The sequence below is a fragment of the Heterodontus francisci genome, chromosome 37, assembly GCF_036365525.1.
Source record: "Heterodontus francisci isolate sHetFra1 chromosome 37, sHetFra1.hap1, whole genome shotgun sequence".
Lineage (NCBI taxonomy): Eukaryota > Metazoa > Chordata > Chondrichthyes > Heterodontiformes > Heterodontidae > Heterodontus > Heterodontus francisci.
In genome coordinates this window covers 10,892,832-10,913,569 of record NC_090407.1, presented here as the reverse complement: position 1 = coordinate 10,913,569, position 20,738 = coordinate 10,892,832, and the positions used below count along the sequence as shown (strand labels likewise).

General features: G+C 42.1%; 1 protein-coding gene across 5 annotated transcripts in view; it reads right to left on the bottom strand.

Annotated features, from left to right (window-relative positions):
• ptpn11b (protein tyrosine phosphatase non-receptor type 11b) overlaps positions 1-20,738 on the bottom strand; it is a 197,853-nt gene that overhangs the window by 52,526 nt on the left and 124,589 nt on the right. For all 5 annotated transcript variants that reach the window (XM_068017060.1, XM_068017061.1, XM_068017063.1 and 2 more), the window contains 2 exons: positions 17,952-18,146; positions 9,104-9,296 (listed from right to left, as the gene is read on the bottom strand). In XM_068017060.1, the coding sequence (XP_067873161.1) occupies positions 9,104-9,296; positions 17,952-18,146 (388 nt within the window). The remainder of the gene's footprint in view (positions 1-9,103; positions 9,297-17,951; positions 18,147-20,738) is intronic.

Sequence of the window (20,738 nt, the reverse complement as noted above, 5' to 3'; positions counted from 1 at the left end):
TCCATACACAGATTGTCTTTTTGATCCCTCATGGGCCCCACGTTTTCCCTGGTTATCCTCTTGCTCATAACATACATACAAAATGCCTTGGGATTTTCCTTTATCTTGTCTGCCAGTGATTTTTCATGTTGCCTCCTCGCTCTCAATTACATTTTTTAAGTACTCCCTTGTACTTTCTATACTTCTCTAGGGCCTCCGCTGTTTTCAACACTCAATCTACCATAAGCCTCCTTTTTTTCCTTATCCAATCCTCTATATCCCTTGACTTGTTGGTCCTACCCTTCACCATTAAAGGAACATGCTGCACCTGAACTCTCACTATTTCCTTTCTGAATGACTCCCACTGGTCTGATGTAGACTTTCCAATAAGAAGCTGCTCCCAGTCAACTTTGGCCAGATCCTGTTTCATCATACTGAAATCTGCCTTCCCCCAATTCAGTACTTTTATTTCCAGTCCCTCTATGTCCTTTTCCATAACTACCTTAAATCTTAGAGTTATGGTCACTATCCCCGAAATGCTCCCCCACTGCCACTTCTACCACTTGTCCGGCATCATTCCCTAGGATTAAGTCCAGTACCGTTCCTCCTCTTGTAGGACTCTCTATGTGCTGGCTCAAAAAGCTCTCCTGAATGCACTTGAAGAATTCCGCCCCCTTTAAGTTGTTTGCAGTAATACTATCCGCTCTAATGCAGGGGAAGTTGAAATCCCCAACTATTATTACTGCACCTCTGAGATTTGCCTACATATCTGCTCTGTCTCTCCCTGACTGTTTGGAGGCCTGTAATACACTCCCAGCCATATGATTGTCCCCTTTTTGTTTTTAAGTTCTACCCATATGGCCTCATTTGAGGAACCTTCTAAGATATCATCCCTCCTTACTGTGGTAATTGACTCCTTAATCAACAGTGCCATGCCACCTCTTCTTTTATCTCCTCCCCTATCACATCTGAAGATTCTATATCCTGGGATATTAAGCTGCCAGTGCTGCCCTTCCTTCAACCATGTCTGAGAAAGCAATAATCCCATAAGTTAATCAACACCCTCAATTTATCTGCCTTGCTGGTAAGACTCCCTGCATTAAAATAAATACAATCCACCCTTGCATTATTTGCTTGAGCCTCAACAGGTCTACATTTACTCTGCCCTCCAGATTGACTTAGCTTCTCTTCTATATTTGATTGTACATCACCCCCTACTGTGCTTCCACTCTGTATCCCATCGCCCTGCCAAATTAGTTTAAACCAACCTGCGCCTCCCCTCCCCCCGCCCAACAGCACTAGCAAATCTCCCAGCAAGGATGTTGGTCCCATTCCGGTTCAGGTGCAACCCGTCCAGCACATACAGATCTCTCCTTCACCAGAAACAGAACCACTGATCTAGGAAACTAAAGCCCTCCCTCCTACACCATCTCTTTAACCATGCATTCATCTGTTCTAACCTCCCATTTATATACTCACTAGCCCGTGGCATCGGAAGAAACCCAGAGATTACAACCTTTGAGGTCCTACTTTTTAAATTTGCTGCTTAGCTCCCTAAATTCTTTTTGCAGGACCTCATCCCTCTTTCCACCTGTGACCAGAACTATACGCAATACTCCAGTTGCGGCGTAACCAGCATTTTATACAATTCCAGCAAAACATCCCTGCTTTTGTATTCTATACTTGGGTCAGTAAAGGAAAGCATTCCATTTGCCTTCATCACCAATTTATCTACCTGTCCTGCCACCTTCAGGCACCGGTGGACATGCATTCCAAGGTCTCTGACTTCCCCTACCCCTCTCTATCCTCCTGTTTATTGTGCATTCCTCACTTTGTTTGCCCTCCTCAAATGCATTACCTCACACTTCTCCAGATTGAATTCCATTTGCCACTTTCACACCCACTCAACCAAACCATCAATATCATTCTGGAGTCTACGGCTATCCTCTTCACTATTACCTACACGTCCAATTTTTGTGTCATCAGTAAATTTTCTGATCATGTCTCCCACACTTAAGTCCAAATTATTTATACCACAAACAGCAAAGGACCCAACAATGAGGCCTGTGGAATGCCACTGGAAACCGCTTTCCATTTCCAAAACATCTGTCGACTACTACCTTTTGTTTCCTGGCCCTGAGCCAATTCTGGATTCAACCTGCCACATTCGCCTGTATCCCATGAGCTTTCATTTTACTGACCAGTCTGCTATGCGGGACCTTGTAAAATGCCTTACTAAAATCCATGTAGACCACACCCACTGCACTACCCTCATCAATCCTCCCTGTTACTTCCTCAAAAAATTCAATTAAGTTAGTAAGACATGACCTTTCCTTAACAAATCCATGCCGACTATCCCTGATTAATCCATGCCTTTCTAAGTGGCAGTTTATCCTGTCCCTCAGAATTGAGTCCAACAATTTACCCACTACCAAGGTCAGACTGACTGGCCTATAATTATTTGGCCTACCCCTTGCACCCTTTTTAAACAACGGTACAACGTTCGCAGACCTCCAATCATCTGGTACCTTGCCTGTATCTAGTGAGGATTTGAAGATGATCCTCAGCGCATCGCTATTTCCGCCCTGGCTTCCTTTAACAACCTGGGATGCAATCCATCCAGTCCTAGCGATTTATCCACTTTCAAGGATGTCAGACCCTCTAGTACTTGCTCTCTCATTATCCTTATCGTATTTAATATTGCACACTCCTCTTTAACTACAATGTCTGCATCAACCCTCTCCTTTATGAAGATGGGGACAAAAAACACATTTAGAACCCTTACCACATCTTCTGCATCCATGCACAAGTTCCCTTGTACATCTCTGATGGGCCCTACCCTTTCCTTAGTTATCCTTTTGCGCGTAAATGTACTGATAAAACATTTTTGGGTTTTCCTTGATTTTACCTGCCAATAATTTTTCATGTCCTCGCTTTGCTTTTTGAATTTCCTTTTTTACTTTACTCCTGCACTTTCTATACTCCTCTAGGCTTTCTAAAGTATTATAATTTTTGTGATCGTCATAGGCTTTCTTTTTCTGCTTTAACTTACCCTGCAAGGTTCTAGATAACCAGGGGACTCTAGATTTGGCAGTACCACCCTTTATCTTTGTGGGGATGTGCCTACACTGTGCCCGTAATCTCACTTTTGAATGTCTCCCATTGGTTTGCCACCGATTTTCCTTCAAGTAGCTGTATCCAGTCCACTTTCGCCATATATTTCATTTTTGCTGCAAAATGCTGGACGTGATGATCTGAGGTGACATAACTAAGGGGATACTTTTGGAACATTTTTGTGTTTTGAGTGTGATCATTTTTTTTTTTGCTCAGCTTTCACCCCTTCTCTCCCGAGAGGCAAGCTATTGTTGGCCTCTGATCGACAGGTAGAAGCAGAAATGGTAAAGGTAATGCATGGGGTGAAAATTGATAGGCAGGATGTACTGGAAAGACTGGCTATGTTTCGAGTAAATGTTGCCTGGTCTGGATGGTTTGCATTCCAGGTTGCTAAGGGAAATGGGAGTGTCGATAGCATAATCTTCCAATGTTACTTAGATACAGTGGAGGTATCAGAGGATTGCAGAGTGGCAAATGTGACATCCTTATTCATGAAAGGATGTTAGGACATTCCTAGTAATTACAGGCTGATCAGTTTAACATAAGGTTTTAAAAACAATAATCAGGGAGAAAATCAACAGGCACTTTGACAGGTTTGAGTTAATTAAGGAGAACCAGCAGAGATTTGTAAAAGGCAGATTGTCCTTGACTAATCGAATTTGAATTTTTTGATGAAGTAAGAGAGATGAAGGGAATGCTATGAATGTTGTCTGTATGGATTTTAAGAAAGCATTTGACAAAGTACCACATAAAAGGCTGGTTAGCAAAATTGAGGCTCCTGGAATAGGAGGGTCAGTATCAGCTTGGATAAAAAAAACTGGCAGGCCAGAAAACAGCGAGTTAGGGTAAATAGTTGCTTTCAGACTGGAATCAAGCAGTGCTCCCCAAAGATCAGTGCAAGGTCCACTGCTTTTTTGGATATATATAAATGACTTGGATATTGGAATTCAGAGTAAAGTTTCAAAATTTGCCTTCGATACCAAACTTGGAGAAGTGGCAAACAGTAAGGATGATACAAATCGACTGCAACAGCACAGATAGGCTAGCAGAATGGACAGACAAGTGGCAGATGGAATTTAATTATATAGAAGTGTGAGGTGATGTATTTTGGTAGAAGGGATAGGAAGAGGCAATATAGACTTAATAGCACAGTTCTAAAGAATGTACAGGGACAGAGGGACCTGGGGGTTCATGTACACAGATCTTTGAAGGTGGCAGGGCATAATGAGAGGGGAATTAGCAAAGCATATGAAATCTTGGACTTCAAAAATAGATAAGAAAAAAAAAAACTTGCATTTAGATCATGCTTTTCATGGCCACTGGACATCTCAAAATGCTTTATGACCAATTAAAGTTCTTTTGAAGTGTAGCCACTGTTGGCTCATAAAGGAAGGTATTGGAGCGAATTTTACAGACTCCCTGAAGTCGGGGGTCATGGCAGGGGTGGGGTGCTGGGAAATGTCTCTGGAAGAGGCCCGTCACAGGCATCGATGCCGGGAAGGCCTGGCCCGATATTGCCGGCGGTGGCGAGGCCTCATGGTGGGCCCCCCACCCCCACTGCCACTCAGCGACAGGAACCAGTCTGTCCCGGTGGCCGTCACTCCCGCACCTTGGGATCCCTAGCGGAACACTGGTGTGGGGGTGGGGGGGGTGGGGAGGAGCGGGGTGCAACGTCAGTCATTTCATTGGTGTAGGGGATGGTGGGAAAGGTTACAGTGTCAAGTTTATGAACCTTGGGGGGGTGGGGGGGGGGGGGTCAGCTGCACAAGGTAAGTGTTTTGGGTGGGGGGGGGCGAAAAAAAAGAGGAGGACGGGCAATTCATTCTATAGTTATTGGGGGTGGGGGCGGGGAGAAGGGCAAGATGCATTTATTTAATTTATCAACTTTACATCAATGTGTCCTTAAATACTTAAATGTAATGGTAGGGCTCGAAGCCCTTTAAAATGGCATCAGTGTCTGCGCAAAGGCAGCTGCACCATTGCCAGGGATGGACTGCCTGCTCCCTCCACATCAAGGTTAGGTTGGAGAAGCAAAGGAAATTGAAGGGAGATTTGATAGAGGTGTACAAGTTTATGACAGATTTAGATAAAGGTAGACAAAAAACAGCTTCCCCCCCCATCAGCTGATGGTTCAAGGACTAGGGGACACAGTTCAAAGGTTTTGGGCAAGAGATGCGAGGATGATTTAAAAAAAACATAGCGAGTGTTAATGCCCTGGAACTCACTGCCTACGAGGGTAGTGGAAGTGGAGATGAATGACTTCAGAAGGAAATTGGATGAATACTTGAGGGAACTAAACTGGCAGGGCTATGGAGATGGAGCAGGGGAATGGGACTGACTGGATTGCTCAACAGACAGCTGGCATGGACTCTATAGGCAGAATGTCCTCCTTCTGTGCTGTAATGACTTTATGATTAGGTGCCAGACACTTTGTGGTATTTTACCCACATGATCATTCTTTGTGTGTGAACCTAGAAAATATCACCAGACTATTTGATAATATGGGCACTAAAACTATGTGCAATCTATTCACCAACATGAATCCACAAGCACATTCCATCAGAGGCCATGGTGCAGCAATCAGTAGCAAAAGCCCGGTCTAATTTTTTCTACTCCCTACACCAATCAACTAACTCAGCATAAACCAGCGATTAAACCTAGGACTTTCCTGGTCCCTTCCACACTGGTCAGTGCACTAACAAATGGAAGAATCAGAGGAGCCATGAGAAATCTTTATTTATGTTGTGCTTTCAATCTACAGCAAATACTTGCTTTGCTGGCAACATAGTATTATTAAGCTCCAAAACATGAATTTTACACTAATAGTTGTTTGGTAGTACAGAACTTTAGAATTGCTGAAAATAGAGACATGTTGTCGAAGCTTTTTGTCTTGCACGCATCAGGACAATATGCAAGAATAACCAATGTAAGGGAAAACAACAACTTGAACTGCATGAGAAGAGTGTGCTGATTGGCAGAGGCGTTGCCATGGAGAATGCACCAGTTTACAGTGACTGACCGTTAACTGACAAGCTTTGTTTGAAATTTAAACCAGGCAGCTTGACTGTGATTGGTCAAGGCATTGCCCTGAGGAATGAACTAGCGAATGGCCTTCACTTATTTTGTTCAGCTGAAACAGGCGCAATGTTTGTACGTGTTCTTTCTGTCTGCAAAGAACGGGGCCCTGTGTATTAATAAATGTAGCTTCCAGTACATGCAAATGCGCCACACTGTGAGCCCTACTGACAATTTTAAATTGGTTGTTATTGTAATTCTTAGCACATTGCGGATTATTTAGCAAATGTTGTCCAATCGCGAAATCATATCTAATGGTGGATACAGTGCTTTGAGTCTTGCAAGCACTGGCTGGTTGGGTATGGCCTGTACCTTGCCTACTGCAAACAGCAGAAGGGACATGTTGTTTGATACGATCCGTCAGTCTTTGGGACGTACGGCCTATATACCTAACATCACACAGGCACTGAAATGCATACATCACATTGCTTATTTGTGTGATAGGCAGGACATCCTTTTGGCTTGACAGCAGCATCCTGTTAGTGGCGAATACCACACGTGTTGCTACTGCATAGTAGCAGCGTGAACAGCTACCTTTACCTGTTGTCAAATTTTTGTGATGCATTACCCTTCCAGGGTAATTTGAGGTAGACTGAGCACTTTTCAGGGCCGCAATGACGGCCTTAAGCCCATTCATAAGTTTGCGCGATATACTGCGAGAAATGATCTGATCAGGGTAGCCATTGTCATGCAGGATGTCTTTGATTCGCCCTATTTCAGCATCAGTGTAGCCAACATGAATGTCTGACAGCATTAAGAGGCCTTAGGACCAACCCGGACATACACATCAGTAAACCTGACAAAGGGACGGGAATAGTCATCCTTAGTAAATGTGACTATATCAACAAAATGCATGTCATTTTTAATGACGGGTCCAAATTCATATTCAACGGACCTGCCACTCAACATGACAGGACAGCCTTGCTCAAAAGTAAGCTTAAAAAACGCTTCCTGGACTTGTGTAAGAGCACTGAGCTGCCAGATGGTATATATGACAGGGTCCGTCCTCACTGCTTGCTGCATCCATGTATGTATGGGCTGCCCAAGACACACAAAAGTGATGTCCCTCTACGCCCTATCTTATCTATGACCGGTTCTACACATGAATTGGCCGAATGGTTGGGTGAATTATTACAACCAGTTTTGAGCAAGTTCTCATACACGTTGAAAGATTCCTTCACACTCGTGAAAACCATACAGGACTTGCATATTGATAGCAATGCCATGTCCATGTGCTCATTTGACATTGCTAGCCTATTCACCAATGTACCACTTAAGGAAGCCATAGATATTTGCGCTACAGTGCTATATCATGGCAATCTAGACCCACCATCATTGTGTGAATCAATATTCATTGAACTTATGAATTTGGCAATTCATGCAGTTGAGTTCAGTTTTGACACAATGTATGCCCAAATAGATGGTGTTGCCATGGGACCCCTCTAGGCCCAGCTCTCAAAAACATCTTTGTTGGGTTCCATGAGAAACGTGTCTTTGAGGGAATGACACCTAACCTCCTACCTCTTGCATATTTCCGATATGCAGATGATACATTTGTTATATTTGAATCCACAGCTGCATGCAATAATTTCCTTGCACGTCTTCATGGGCTCCACCCTGTGCTCAAATTCACCTTTGAAATGGAGCAGTCAAATCAGCTCCCTTTCCTTGACGTACTAGTTGAGAAATCTGTTAAGGGGTTGTCTACCATGGTCTACCGCAAACCTACCTTCACTGGTCAATACACGTGTTGGGATTCTTACAGTTCCACACGCGATAAGATTGGCCTTATCGGCAACCTCATAAATAGGACCCGAGCCATTTGCTCACCAATGTAAGCTTGATGCTGAAGCAGGGCGAATCAAAGACATTGTGTGTGACAATGGCTACCCAGATCATATCATTTCTCACTGTATATCATGCAAACTTATGAACGGGCCTAAGGCCATCTTATTCAGCCCTGAAAAGTGCTCAGTCTACCACAAATTACCCTGGAAGGGTAATGCATCCCAAAAATTTGAGCAAGTAAAGCTAGTTGTTTCACACTGCTACTATGCAGCAGCAACACACGTGATATTCGCCACTAACAGGATGCTGCTGTCAAGCCAAAAAGAGGTACTGCCTATCACACAAATGAGTAATGTGATATATGAATTTCAATGCCAGTGTGATGCTAGGTATATAGACCGTACGTCCCAAAGAGTGGAGGATCATATCAAACATGTCTCTTCTGCTGTTCGCAATAGGCAAAATACAGGCCGTACCCAACCAGCCAGTGCTTGCAAAACTCAAAACAGCGTCCAACATTAGATGTGATTCCGTGATTGGACAACATTTGCTAAATAATCCGCAGTGTGCTAAGAATTACACTGGACAATCAATTTAAGATAGTCAGTAGGGCTCGCAGTGTGGCGCATTTGCATGTACTGGAAGATACATATATTAATACACAGGGCCCTGTTCTTTGCAGACAGAAAGAACATGTACACACATTGCGCCTGTTTCAGCTGAACAAAATAAGTGGTTCATTCCTCAGGGCAATGCCTTGACCAGAGTCAAGCTGCCTGGTTTAAATTTCAAACAAAACTGGTCAACTGTCAGTTACTGTAAACTGGTGCATTCTTCATGGCAATGCCTCTTCCAATCAGAATTCACTTGCCAGCCAATCAGCACTCTCTTCTCATGCAGTATAAGCTGTTGTTTCCCCTTACATTGGTTATTCTTGCCTACTGTCCTGATGAGTGCAAGATGAAAAGCTTCAACAACATGTCTCTATTTACAGCAATTTTACACTAGTAAATAGCAGACTCCAACTAGCTTAATTTTTAAACTTTAAGAAATAAAATTTGCTACATTTCTAAGCACTTAATAAACAAAAAGGCAATTTTAATATATCTATAATATTAAACATTTGCGACCTATCCGATCAGCCCACCTGATACCGAATCATCACATGTGTTACTCTTGGTTTGCGATCTCCATTTTCAACCTTTTCTTCATTAGTTAACACTGATAGAACAAAATCCCCTGGTTTACTGAGACTTCCACGCACCAGGAAACTTCCAGGTTTTCCTTTATCTGTCAGAAGTTTTTCAGCATCTTTACCTGATAGATGTCCATGATACCACCTGAAAACAGATGATATTAATATAACAAGCTTCATGCTTCTTTCCCATTCACTATAAATTATTTGTGAACACACATATTGCATGCTATTATGTATAACTTTCTTCTTCGGAGGGGCATTGTTGTCCTGGAGATGTATTTAAAGTGACATGAGCTATTTTATAAAAATAAGCACTATTAGTGGCACCTGTGACAATGCACCACTGGCTGTGCCTAAAAATCTTCAAAAATGATAAAACGTAGCTCCTGTAGTTCTTGTGGCAACAAATATGACGACCATGAAACTGCATTTTTGGAGCAAGCTGTCCCTTAATGTTCTAGGAACTGAACTGGTTCTAAAAATTCCTTAATGACATGCACCTGCTCTGTGTTTACAATGCTATAACGGTCTCCCTCATCACAGTGGCAAAATCATAGACTCCTGAAACTAAGTGTCAATGTAAAAGCATCTTTAAGGGAGTCCTTAGACCAACTGGAGGAAACAGAATAATGAAAGCTTGCAACTCAGGCAACTATTCAACCTATTGTGTCTGTGCCATCTCTGCGAGAGCAATCTAAAACTAATCCCATGGTTCTGAGCTCTCTCCAAAGCCCTGGCTGGAATTTTACGCCCCCACACCCCCACCCCACCTGCAGGAGCAGGCTGGAGGTGGGGGGTTGTAGTATTGAGTGGGAGGAGGGGTGTGCGTTCCTGTCACCTTCCCGCCCCCACTGCAATTTTACGAGAGGCGGTGGCAGCGAGAAATGGCCCGCCCACCCCAGGCCAATAAGGGCCCTTAAGTAGCCAATTTACTGCCACTTAAGGGCCTCCTCCCACCACCGCAAAATACTGGGCTGCATTTTGTTCTGCCCTTGGAGACAGGCACAGAGGCTGTTGTGGGGGGGGGGGGGGGGGGGGGGGGGGGGGGAGGTGGAGCAAACAAAATGGCAGGAGCTGCCATTCCCAGCGTTGCCTGTATCCCTTGCCATTTAGTCCACGCTCTTATGTTTAATCTCCCATCTCACTCATGTCATGCTGTGGGGTGTGCCCTCCAGGGGCCCTGGATCGCTCCCAAAAGGAGGGGACCACCCTCTACCCAGAGAAGAGGCCGCTAGGCGTCTCCCCCTGGCAGAAGAACCCTCTGCCTTAATTGGGCACTTAAGGGCTTCAATTGGCCTGGGCTATGAAAACCGTCCTCAGCCTTCCCTGCCCTGGACTAAATTGGCAAGGGGTACAGGCGTCGGGAAAGGCACCCCCTGCCATTTTGTTTGCTCCCCCTGCCTCTGTGCCCATCTCCAAGGGCAGAGCAAAATGCAGGCCAGTATTTTACAATGGAAGATCTGTTTGAAAGCATTTCCGGAAGTCAGCAATCTAATATTTGTACTTTTTGTACAGTTGTTCTTTCTTTGGCCTCCTGGTCGCAAGAGACAATGAGTAAACGCCTGGAGGTGGTCAGTGGTTTGTGAAGCAGCGCCTGGAGTGGCTATAAAGGCCAATTCTAGAGTGACAGACTCTTCCACAGGAGCTGCAGATAAAATTGGTTGTCGGGGCTGTTACACAGTTTGCTCTCTCCTAGCGCTTGTCTTTTTTCCTGCCAACTGCTATGTCTCTTCGACTCGCCACTCTTTAGCCCCGCCTTTAGCCTTTTATTACACAGTATTTACAGCACAGCCCAACATGTCCACGCCTATGTCTGTGCTCCAAATGAGCCACCTTCCCACCCTTCATCTAATCTCATCAACATATCAAATAGTCAAGAGACATTTATAGCACGGGAGGCGGCCACTCGGCCCATCAAGTCCATTCCGGCTCTCCATGGAGCAATCCAGTCAGTCCCACTCCCCGCTCAATCCCTGAAGCCCTGCAAACTTATTTCCTTCAAGTGCCCATCCAATTTTCTTTTGAAATCATTGATTGTCTCCGCTTCCACCACCCTCTTAGGCAGTGAGTTCCAGGTCATTACTACCCACTGCATAAAAAAGTTCTTCCTCACATTCCCCTGCATCTCTTGCCCAAAACCTTCAATCTGTCCCCTAATCCTTATACCATTAGTTAATGGGAACAGTTTTTCCTTGTCTAACTTAATTATGCCAGTCATAATTGTGTACACCTCTATTAAATCTCCCCTCAATCTCCTTTGCTCTAAGAACAACCCCAGCTGTTCCAACCGAACAGTGTAACTAAAATCCTCCATCTGAGAAATCTCCTCTGCACCCTCTCAAGGACCCTGACATCCTTTCTAAAGTGTGGCGACCAGAACTGGATGCAATACTCCAGCTGGGGCCGAACCAGAGCTTTATAAATGTTCAGCTTAACTTTTGTACTCAATGCCTCTATTTATGAAGCCCAAGATGCCATATGCTTTGCTAACCACTCTCTCAATATGTTCTGCCACCTTCAAAGATCAATGCATATGCACCCCCAGATCCCTCTGTTCCTGCATACTATTTAGGACTGTGCCATTAGGTATATATTGCCTCTCCCTATTCCTTCTGCCAAAATACATAACCTCACACTTGTCAGTATTAGATTCCATCCGCCACCTGTCTGTCTATTCTGCTAGCCTATCTATATCCTGTTGCAGGCAGTTCACACCATCCTCATTGTCTGCCACACCTTCAAATTTGGTGTCATCGGCAAATTTTGAAATTCTACTCTGTATTCCAAGATCCAAGTCAGTTATATATAACAAAAAGAGCAGTGGTCCCAGCACTGACCCTTGGGAACACCACTGTCTACCATCCTCCAGTCTGTCCTTTTCTCCCTCATGAGTTTATCTTGATTCTGCTTAATTCTATCCATGCTCAACTACTCTCACCTACTCCTTGTGATTATCAAACTCACTATCTAACCATCCTCTGGGTAAAAGAGAATTCAGGAGAAACTTCATTGGATTTATTAGTGACTATTTTGCATTTATGGCCCCTGGTTCTGGATTCCCCCAGAAGTGGAAACATCTTCTCTATCTACCCGATCAAATCCTTTCACAATTTTTAAAAACACAACTAGGAGCGGGAGTAGGCAATTCAGCCCCTCGAGCCTGCTCCACCATTCAATACGATCATGACTGATCTCATCTCGGTCTCAACTCCACTTTCCTGCCCGTTCTCCATAACCCTTCAACCCATTACTAAATTAAAAATCTGTCTATCTCATCCTTAAATTTACTCAATGTCCTGGCATCCACTGCACTCTGGGGTAGTGAATTCCACAGACTCACGACCCTTTGAGAGAAGTAATTACTCCTCATTTGTGTTTTAAATCTGCTACCCCTTATCCTAAAACTATGACCTTTTGTTCTAGATTGCCCCATCAGAGGAATCATCCACTTTACGTCAGTTTTGTCAATCCCCTTAATCATCTTATGTACCTCAATTAGATCTCCTCTCATTCTTCTAAACTCTAGAGAGTAAAGGCCTAACCTGCTCAATCTCTCTTCACAAGACAAACCCCTCATCTCTGGAATCAATCTAGTGAACCTCCTCTGAACTGCCTCCAATGCAACTATATCCCTCCTCAAGTAAGGGGACCAAAACTGTATGCAATACTCCAGGTGCGGTCTGACTGATGCCTTGTACAGTTGCAGCAACACTTCCCTACTTTTATACCCTATTCCTTTAGCAATAAATGCCAAAATTCCATTTACCTTCCTTATTACCTGCTGCACCAGCATACTAGTTTTCTGTGATTCATGTACGAGGACACCCAGATCCCTCTGCACCGAAACACTCTGAAGTTTCTCTCCATTTAGATAATAATTTGCCTTTTGATTCTTCCGACCAAAATGGATAACCTCACACTTATCCACGTTAAACTCCATCTGCCAAATTTTGGCCCATTCACCTAACCTATCCATATCCATTTGTAAATTGCATATTTCTTTATTGCAACTTGCTATTCCACCTATTTTAGTGTCATCCACAAATTTGGCTATAGTACCTTCTATCCCTGCATCCAAGTCATTAATATAGATTGTAAATAGTTGGGGCCAGAGAACCGAACCCTATGGCACCCCACCAGTTACATGCTGCCAACCAGAAAAGGACCCATTTATCCCGACTCCCTGTTTTCTGTTGGTTAGCCTATCCTCTATCTAAGCTAATAAATTGCCCCAACCCCATGTGATCTTACTTTGTGTATTAACCTTTTGTGCGGCACCTTATCAAATGCCTTCTGGAAGTCCAGATATACTACATCTACAGGATCCCCATTATCCACTTGTTACATCTTCGAAGAACTCTAGCAAATTACTCAAACACGATTTACCCTTCATAAAACCATGCTGACTCTGATGGATTGCATTTTGACTTTCTAAATGTCCTGTTATTACTTCCATAATAATGGATTCTAACAATTTCCCAACAACAGATGTTAAACTAACTGGTCTATAGTTTCCTACTTTCTGCCTCCCTCCTTTTTTGAATAAGGGTGTTATATTAGCATTTTTCCAATCCACTGGAACTTTTCCTGCATCCAGGGAATTTTGGAATATTATAACCAATGGATCCACCATCTCCACTGCCACTTCCTTTAAGACCCTAGAATGTAGGCCATCAGGCCCTGGGGACTTGTCTGCCTTCAATCCTAATAGTTTGCTCAGTACTTTTTCCCTAGTGATGATTGTTCCAAGTTCCTCCCTTTCTATAACCTCTGCATTACTTGTTACTATTGGGATGGTATGAATGCCCTCCACCTAGAAAACTGAGGCAAAATACTGATTTAGTGTCTCCGCCATTTCTGTGTTCCCCACAATTAACTCCCCCGTCTCATCCTCCAGGGGACCAACATTCACTTTAGCAACTCTCTTCCCTTTTATATACTTATAGAAGCTTTTGCTATCTGTTTTTACATTTTGTGCTAGTTTTTTCATAATTTACCTTTGCTCTTTTTATTACTTTTTTAGTGACCCTTTATTGATCTTTAAAAGTTTCCCAATCTTCCAGCCTGCCACTTGCCATTGCATTATGGTATGCCTTAGTTTTTGTCTTTATGTTATCCTCAACTTCCTTGCTTAGCCAGGAATGTTTTTACCCCTCTTACAATCTTATCAGGTTATCCTTCAGTCTTTATTCTCGAGAAAAGAGCTCCAGCTTGTACACTCTTTTCTGATGGGTATCACCTCCAAGTTCTGGTATAACCTCTCAGTTCTGGTATCACTATAGTAAATCTTTCTAGCACATTCTCCGCTGCTTCTATATCCATTTTATAACATGGAGACCAAAATTGTTTATCGTACTCAAAGTGTGGTCTAACCAAGATTCTGTACAAGTTTAACACAGCTTCTCTGTTTTTCAATTCCATCCCTCTAGAAATGAACCCCAGTACTTTGTTTACTTTTTTATGGCCTTATTAACCTATGTTGCTACTTCTTTCCGTCATTCTAGGCCTGGAAAAGCCCTGGTCAGTATTACCAGTGGCCCAGAGAAACGGAGCACTATGCAGCATCCAGTGTCTCACTCATGCCCACTTACATCTCAGAGGATGCAGTTAGTGAGCCCAAGGAGATAGCAATGATTGAGGCTGAGTGCACAGGTGAAGAGGAATAAATGACAGAGGAGATGCAGGAACCGACTAGCCAGTTTTTTCTCAAAAACAGCAGTGCAGTGAAATTGGCAAATGGTATCATGTCCTGGAAGTGCTGATTATTCTGACCATTGTTTCACTGTTGGATATCTGATAGTGTTGTGTAAAACTGGAATGAGCTGGAAACATTAATGTTGAGGGCAGTGTTGGCACTGACTGCCATTCCTATGTTGCAGATTGGCTACCACCTCAGCCAATTTTATTTTCCATTGATGTCAATACAGGCAGCTGATCTGATCCTGTTATTATCCCGACAGGTGGGTTAGGTCAAAATGACCCCCGTCCACATCTGTTGTCCATTGTTTGCTAAGTTAGTGGACAATAATGAGAATACTTTATTCAAAACAGAAAACAAATAGTTAATGATAGGTGGAAATTAAAAAGTGTTTCTCAATACATATTTTCATCCATCAAAATTCCAACACTAAAAACGTTAAACTTGAGCAAAAACATAAGGAAAGAGGTGGCTAAAAAAACAGAAGCCAAAGACAGTGCCTCACTTTAGCTCACTACATAGCTGACAACGTAATCCTCGGCTAAACAAACAGGAAACCATATTATGAAGACCTCCATATATCGGTCGATAGCTTGATTCAATATAAGTGAGAGTCCTTTTGTGGCATTAATATATGCCTATGGAAAATTGAGCATTGAGTGCATGGTAGGCTTAAGGTTTATTAGCAAATTTTCAGTCTCCACCCATGTTCTGCTTGCTGGTTGTGTCAATGAGCTACATTGTAAATTTTACTAGACAATAATGGTTTACAAAATGACTACAACCATGGCTAGAAATGCCAATTTGTCCACTTTCTTTGTTCAACGCTCTGTGAAAATCAGCTACAGCTTCAGTTATGGATCCATGAGTAAATAATTATTTATATAATTTATATATACACTAATAAATCTCCCATGGTGCTGCACAAGGGAAGATGTGATTCAACTCTGGCAGATGTGCAAAGCAATTGATAGTGGATCAGCCAACTATTTCACATCCCGTGTGATTTTCCATCCCAGTGAAGCCACTGGAAAGGAAGTTGGACACGGTGTATAATGGGTGGCCAATCCATTACCACCCATTTTGCTCCTTCACCGAAGTTGAATTCCATTGCTAAAGAGTCAAGGCAAAATATTGCCTTTAAGCGAAAGTGGGGTGGGGGCAGTGGGTAGAGGGCAGGGAATAATTGGAACAGGGCACAGACATAATTCAGTTTTCAATACAAGGTGATATTTTCTGTATTTTAACAGAATGATGGTATACACATGGCTATAAATGCCAATTTGCAGTCATGGGACTGTTACCCAGTCAACAATTTATGTTTTCCAATCATATATGATCGCATTTAACTTTCTGGCTGGTAACATTTCCATCACCATTTATTCTTAACATTCATTGTTTATAATGTATATAGAGTTTTATTTAAAAGGAATAAAGTATATACAGATTTAAATTATGGATCAGAATATCTTTGTATCATTCATGTATATTAATATTTTATTTGAAAGTTTTATATTGTATGGTTGCGAATTTCTTTGGAGCTGCTCTCACTTTGCAACTGTTAGTTTGCTGGAAACTTGGTGGAAACCTAATTTATCAGTCTCTAAGTTTTGCATGTGAGCACTGCAGGATTCATATTAGACTAGCCATCATTTTGATGTCATCTAATTTATTTCTGCAGTAGAAAGGTGGACCCAAATATGACAAGCCTTGCTTATCTTCGATGAGCTGGATTTCATATTCCCTCAATGCGCTCGGTTGCGAGCTGCTACTTCTTATTACTGATTGCGGCTGTGAGAAAACAACTCAATCTCACAAGCTATGCCTAAGATCATGACCTTTAGAGGAAAAGTGTGCTTCCTGTGCATACATGTATAATCTAGCTACTTTCCTGCAATTTTGATCATATGAAACTTGTCTAATTGGCCAGTGGAAAATAATAATCAAGCAGCGCAACATTGCGATACATCTGGCTTAGTTCCAATAAGATCTTGGAAACTCGTAGACATGAAATAACCTTTTCTCACTCTGATGGAAAACCCTCCACATTGAAATACAATTTAGGCAGATGAGCCCCAAAATTCCATACAGTGAGTTGTACCCAATTTGTATCAATGAGGTACGTGTTGCACCTTCTACTGCTCTGCAAATTTCCTGGGTTATCTGAACTACATGTGACTCCAGACCCACAGCAATGTGGTTGACTCTTAACTGCCCTCTTGCTTAGCAAACCACTCAGTTGTTGAGGGTAATTAAGGATGGGTAACAAATGCTGGCCTGGCCAGCGAAGCCCACATCCCAAAGAATTTTTAAAAATCATAACATTCACCAATATCATCCATGATCACTTATAGTGCTGATTTTACACCTCAGTTGGTGGTGAAATTCTCTTGCTTCTATCTCATATCTTCAGAAACAAGAACAAAAATATATTTGCAATAATGCAAATACTTTTTCATAATACTGTGGATGACTGTTGCTCCAGTAACACTCAAGTTGCTAGACACCATCCAGGTGTCCATTAAGCCTGCTTGATTGATACCCTAACCACCACATTAAACATTCACTCCCTCCACATTAAACATTCACTCCCTCCACGACTGACGTATAGCGGCTGCAGTGTGTACGAACAATACGTGCCAAGGCTTCTTCAACAGCACCTCCCACACCCACAACTTCTGTTGCCTGGAAGGACAAGGGCAGTCAACGCATGGGAACACCATCAACTGCAAATTCCCCCACTCCCAAGTCACACACCATTCTGATTTGAAAATATATTGCTGTTTCTTCATCGTTGTAGGGTTAAATTCCTGGAACTCCTGACCGAACAGCACTGTGGGAGTACTTACACCACATGGACTGCAGCAGTTCTAGAAGGCTGCTCACCAGCATCTTCTCAAGGGAAATTAGGATGGACAATAAATGTTGGCCTTGCCAGTGATACCCACATCCATGAACAAATAAAAAACAGTAAAACGTGACTTATTATAGGCTGCTCACTGCAATTCATTCGAAGAAAACAATGGCAAAGGTCTTAAGTAGATTGCCTGCCATTTCAATCAGCCAGAAGAGCTGAGAGACACGGAGAAAATTAATTACCTTTCGGATGTTGGATCTTGGCAGTTCAGAGGATACTTCAGTTCAATTATGTCTCCATTCTTCTCTCGTAGGAGACCTTGTTGCTCTGTGTAATATTGAACCAATTCTGCCAAAGTTGCAAACTTTTCTCCTCCATATAGATCATAATAGTCTCCTGTATTCTGGATCTTGATATGTGTCACTTCTTCATTTCGCCTGAGGAAAAAAAGGGGTAGATAAATAGAGGAAAACAAAATAAAATTACAATTGAGAAAACCGGTATAATCCATTGAAGAGTCAGTCAACTACTCATTGGATTTTAAAGTTATTCAACATCTTATCAGCTCAATACTGTAAAATTGTGAAAATTAATTTCAAAATGTTATTGGTCCATTTTAAAAGTATTTCATGATATATATGGAATAAGCAAGATGAACACATCATAATGTCTTCTTATGCACAAAGTTTCTAGCTTAAATTACATACTGCAAATTTCAAAGAATTCCCATAGCTCAGTTTTTGTGTCTATTAAACAAATACAGAAGTAGGGCTGTGTGTTTTGTACAAGTTGCATTTTTCTGCTAAGTCTCTGAAACTACATGTTGCCTGGCGCACCCAATATATATTACAGACTGTAGAACATCTATGGAATATATCAGGTCCTTGAATGTATAGTGTACCTATAACTGATCATCATTGTTCTACAAAAAAAAAAACATGCAAGTGTTAAGGCACGATTGCATATTTGGTGGTGGAATAACAAGATGGAGCCAGAAACAACAGTATGAAATCTCAGTGACCAACATAGCATTAATGTTTTATATTTTCATCTGAAAGAAAAACATTTTTTTCAGGAACATTCTTTAAAGCATTTATAAAAGCACTGTGTGAGTAGGTCATATTTTAGATTTTAGAGATATAGCACTGAAACAGGCCCTTCGGCCCACAGAGTCTGTGCCGACCATTAACCACCCAGTTATACTAATCCCATATTCCTACCACATCCTCACCTGTCCCTATATTCCCCTACCCCCTATCTATACTAGTGGCAATTTATAATGGCCAATTCACCTACCAACCTGCAAGTCTATTGGCTGTGGGAGGAAACCGGAGCACCTGGAGAAAACCCACGCAGACACAGGGAGAACTTGCAAACTCCACACAGGCAGTACCCAGATTTGAACCCGGGTCGCTGGAGCTGTGAGGCTGCGGTGCTAACCACTGCGTCACTGTGCTGCTCTGAGTATAATATCTGAGTTTTATATCTGAGTATAATAGAATAAAAGTGGATATTCAAAAGAATACCAGTTTTGTGCAGAGATAACATTGTGATGCAGGGAATCATATTAAAATTTGGTACAGTATATGCAATTTTTTTTTAGCATTGAAGTTTTATTTCCAGATAGTTGCTCCCAAATAGAACAAGCAACAAACTCAATCATGTTGAGAAGTGCTCATGTACAACAATGGATGTGGAAAGGATGTTTCCCTTGTGGGAGAATCTCAAACTAGGGGTCACTGTTTATAAAAAAAAAAGGGTCGCCCATTTAAGGCAGAGATGAGGAGAATTTTTTTCTCTGAGGGTCACGAGTCGTTGGAATTCTCTTCCTTAAAAGGCAGTGGAAGCAGAGCCCTCAAATATTTTTAAGGTTGAGTAGATAGATTCTTGATAAGCAAGTGGGTGAAAGGTTATTGGGGGTAGGTGGAAATGTGGAGTAAATCAGTTCAGCCATGAACTTAGTGAATGGTTCAGCAGGCTCGAGGGGTCGAGTGGCTTACTCCTGCTCCTAATTTGTATGTTCTCATGCAACTCTTTAAAGCACCTGAACTCACTAACAGAAACGGAGTCTGAAAGCTTAACTATTTAGTGAAAATTCTGGAAAATGGATGAAAGGCAAATGAGAGACAGAATCTGAGAGACAGATATAGACAAAGATATGTACATGCATAGAAGAGGCTCATTAATTGGCATGTTTTCCCATACCATTACCAGCTACCTTTGCATAAGCAAAAAAAGTACCAGTATATTTTTAATGAAAGTATAGAAAGAAGCCCATCATAGTTGGCAACCCAATACTTATGCTGGATGATCTATTCAAGTGTTTGATCCTTACTTTCATCATTATATTTCCCAATTATGTCTTGAGCTTTGGCGTTTGCTTTTCAGAATCAAAACCAACAGGCTTGCAGTCAAAGCAATGCAAATGACTGTTTACACTACAAAAGTAGACTGGCGAGATGCCGAATACAACCTTGAAGTACTTTGGAACCTGAGGCCCTGCATCTTTCCGCAGTAAGAGCTCAGAACCCAATAATATCAAGTGACATCATCCAGTATCTTGCACGGAGTGGTGAACAAGTCAAGTACTTAACTCAAGATTGGATCATAATATCTGCGGTTGTGTCACTTCTTTTCAAATCCAACAACTCGCCCCCACACATCCTCTAGGTATCTTGTATACAGTAGAGGAAAAAGGTAATAAACCTAAACTTTATTTAATCAAATTTGTATTAACCATTTTCTGGGTAAAAATTTAAAAAAGGGCCTTTTTTCAAATTACAATTCTAATTACAAAAATTGCAAACATTCCAGTGAAGCTTGAAGATGGCTGGATATCCTCAACATCCTTGAATTTACAGCACCGCTTTCTGAATTATATTTGAAATTGTTGCGTTTTACATTCAAACTTCTAAAAAAAAAATTCAAATTGGGGAAATAGAACTTTCACCTCATTTCCTGCCCCCAGTTAACTGTTATATATATTTTGGTAGCAGCCGTTTTTCAGTGGGTAGCACACTCGCCTCTGA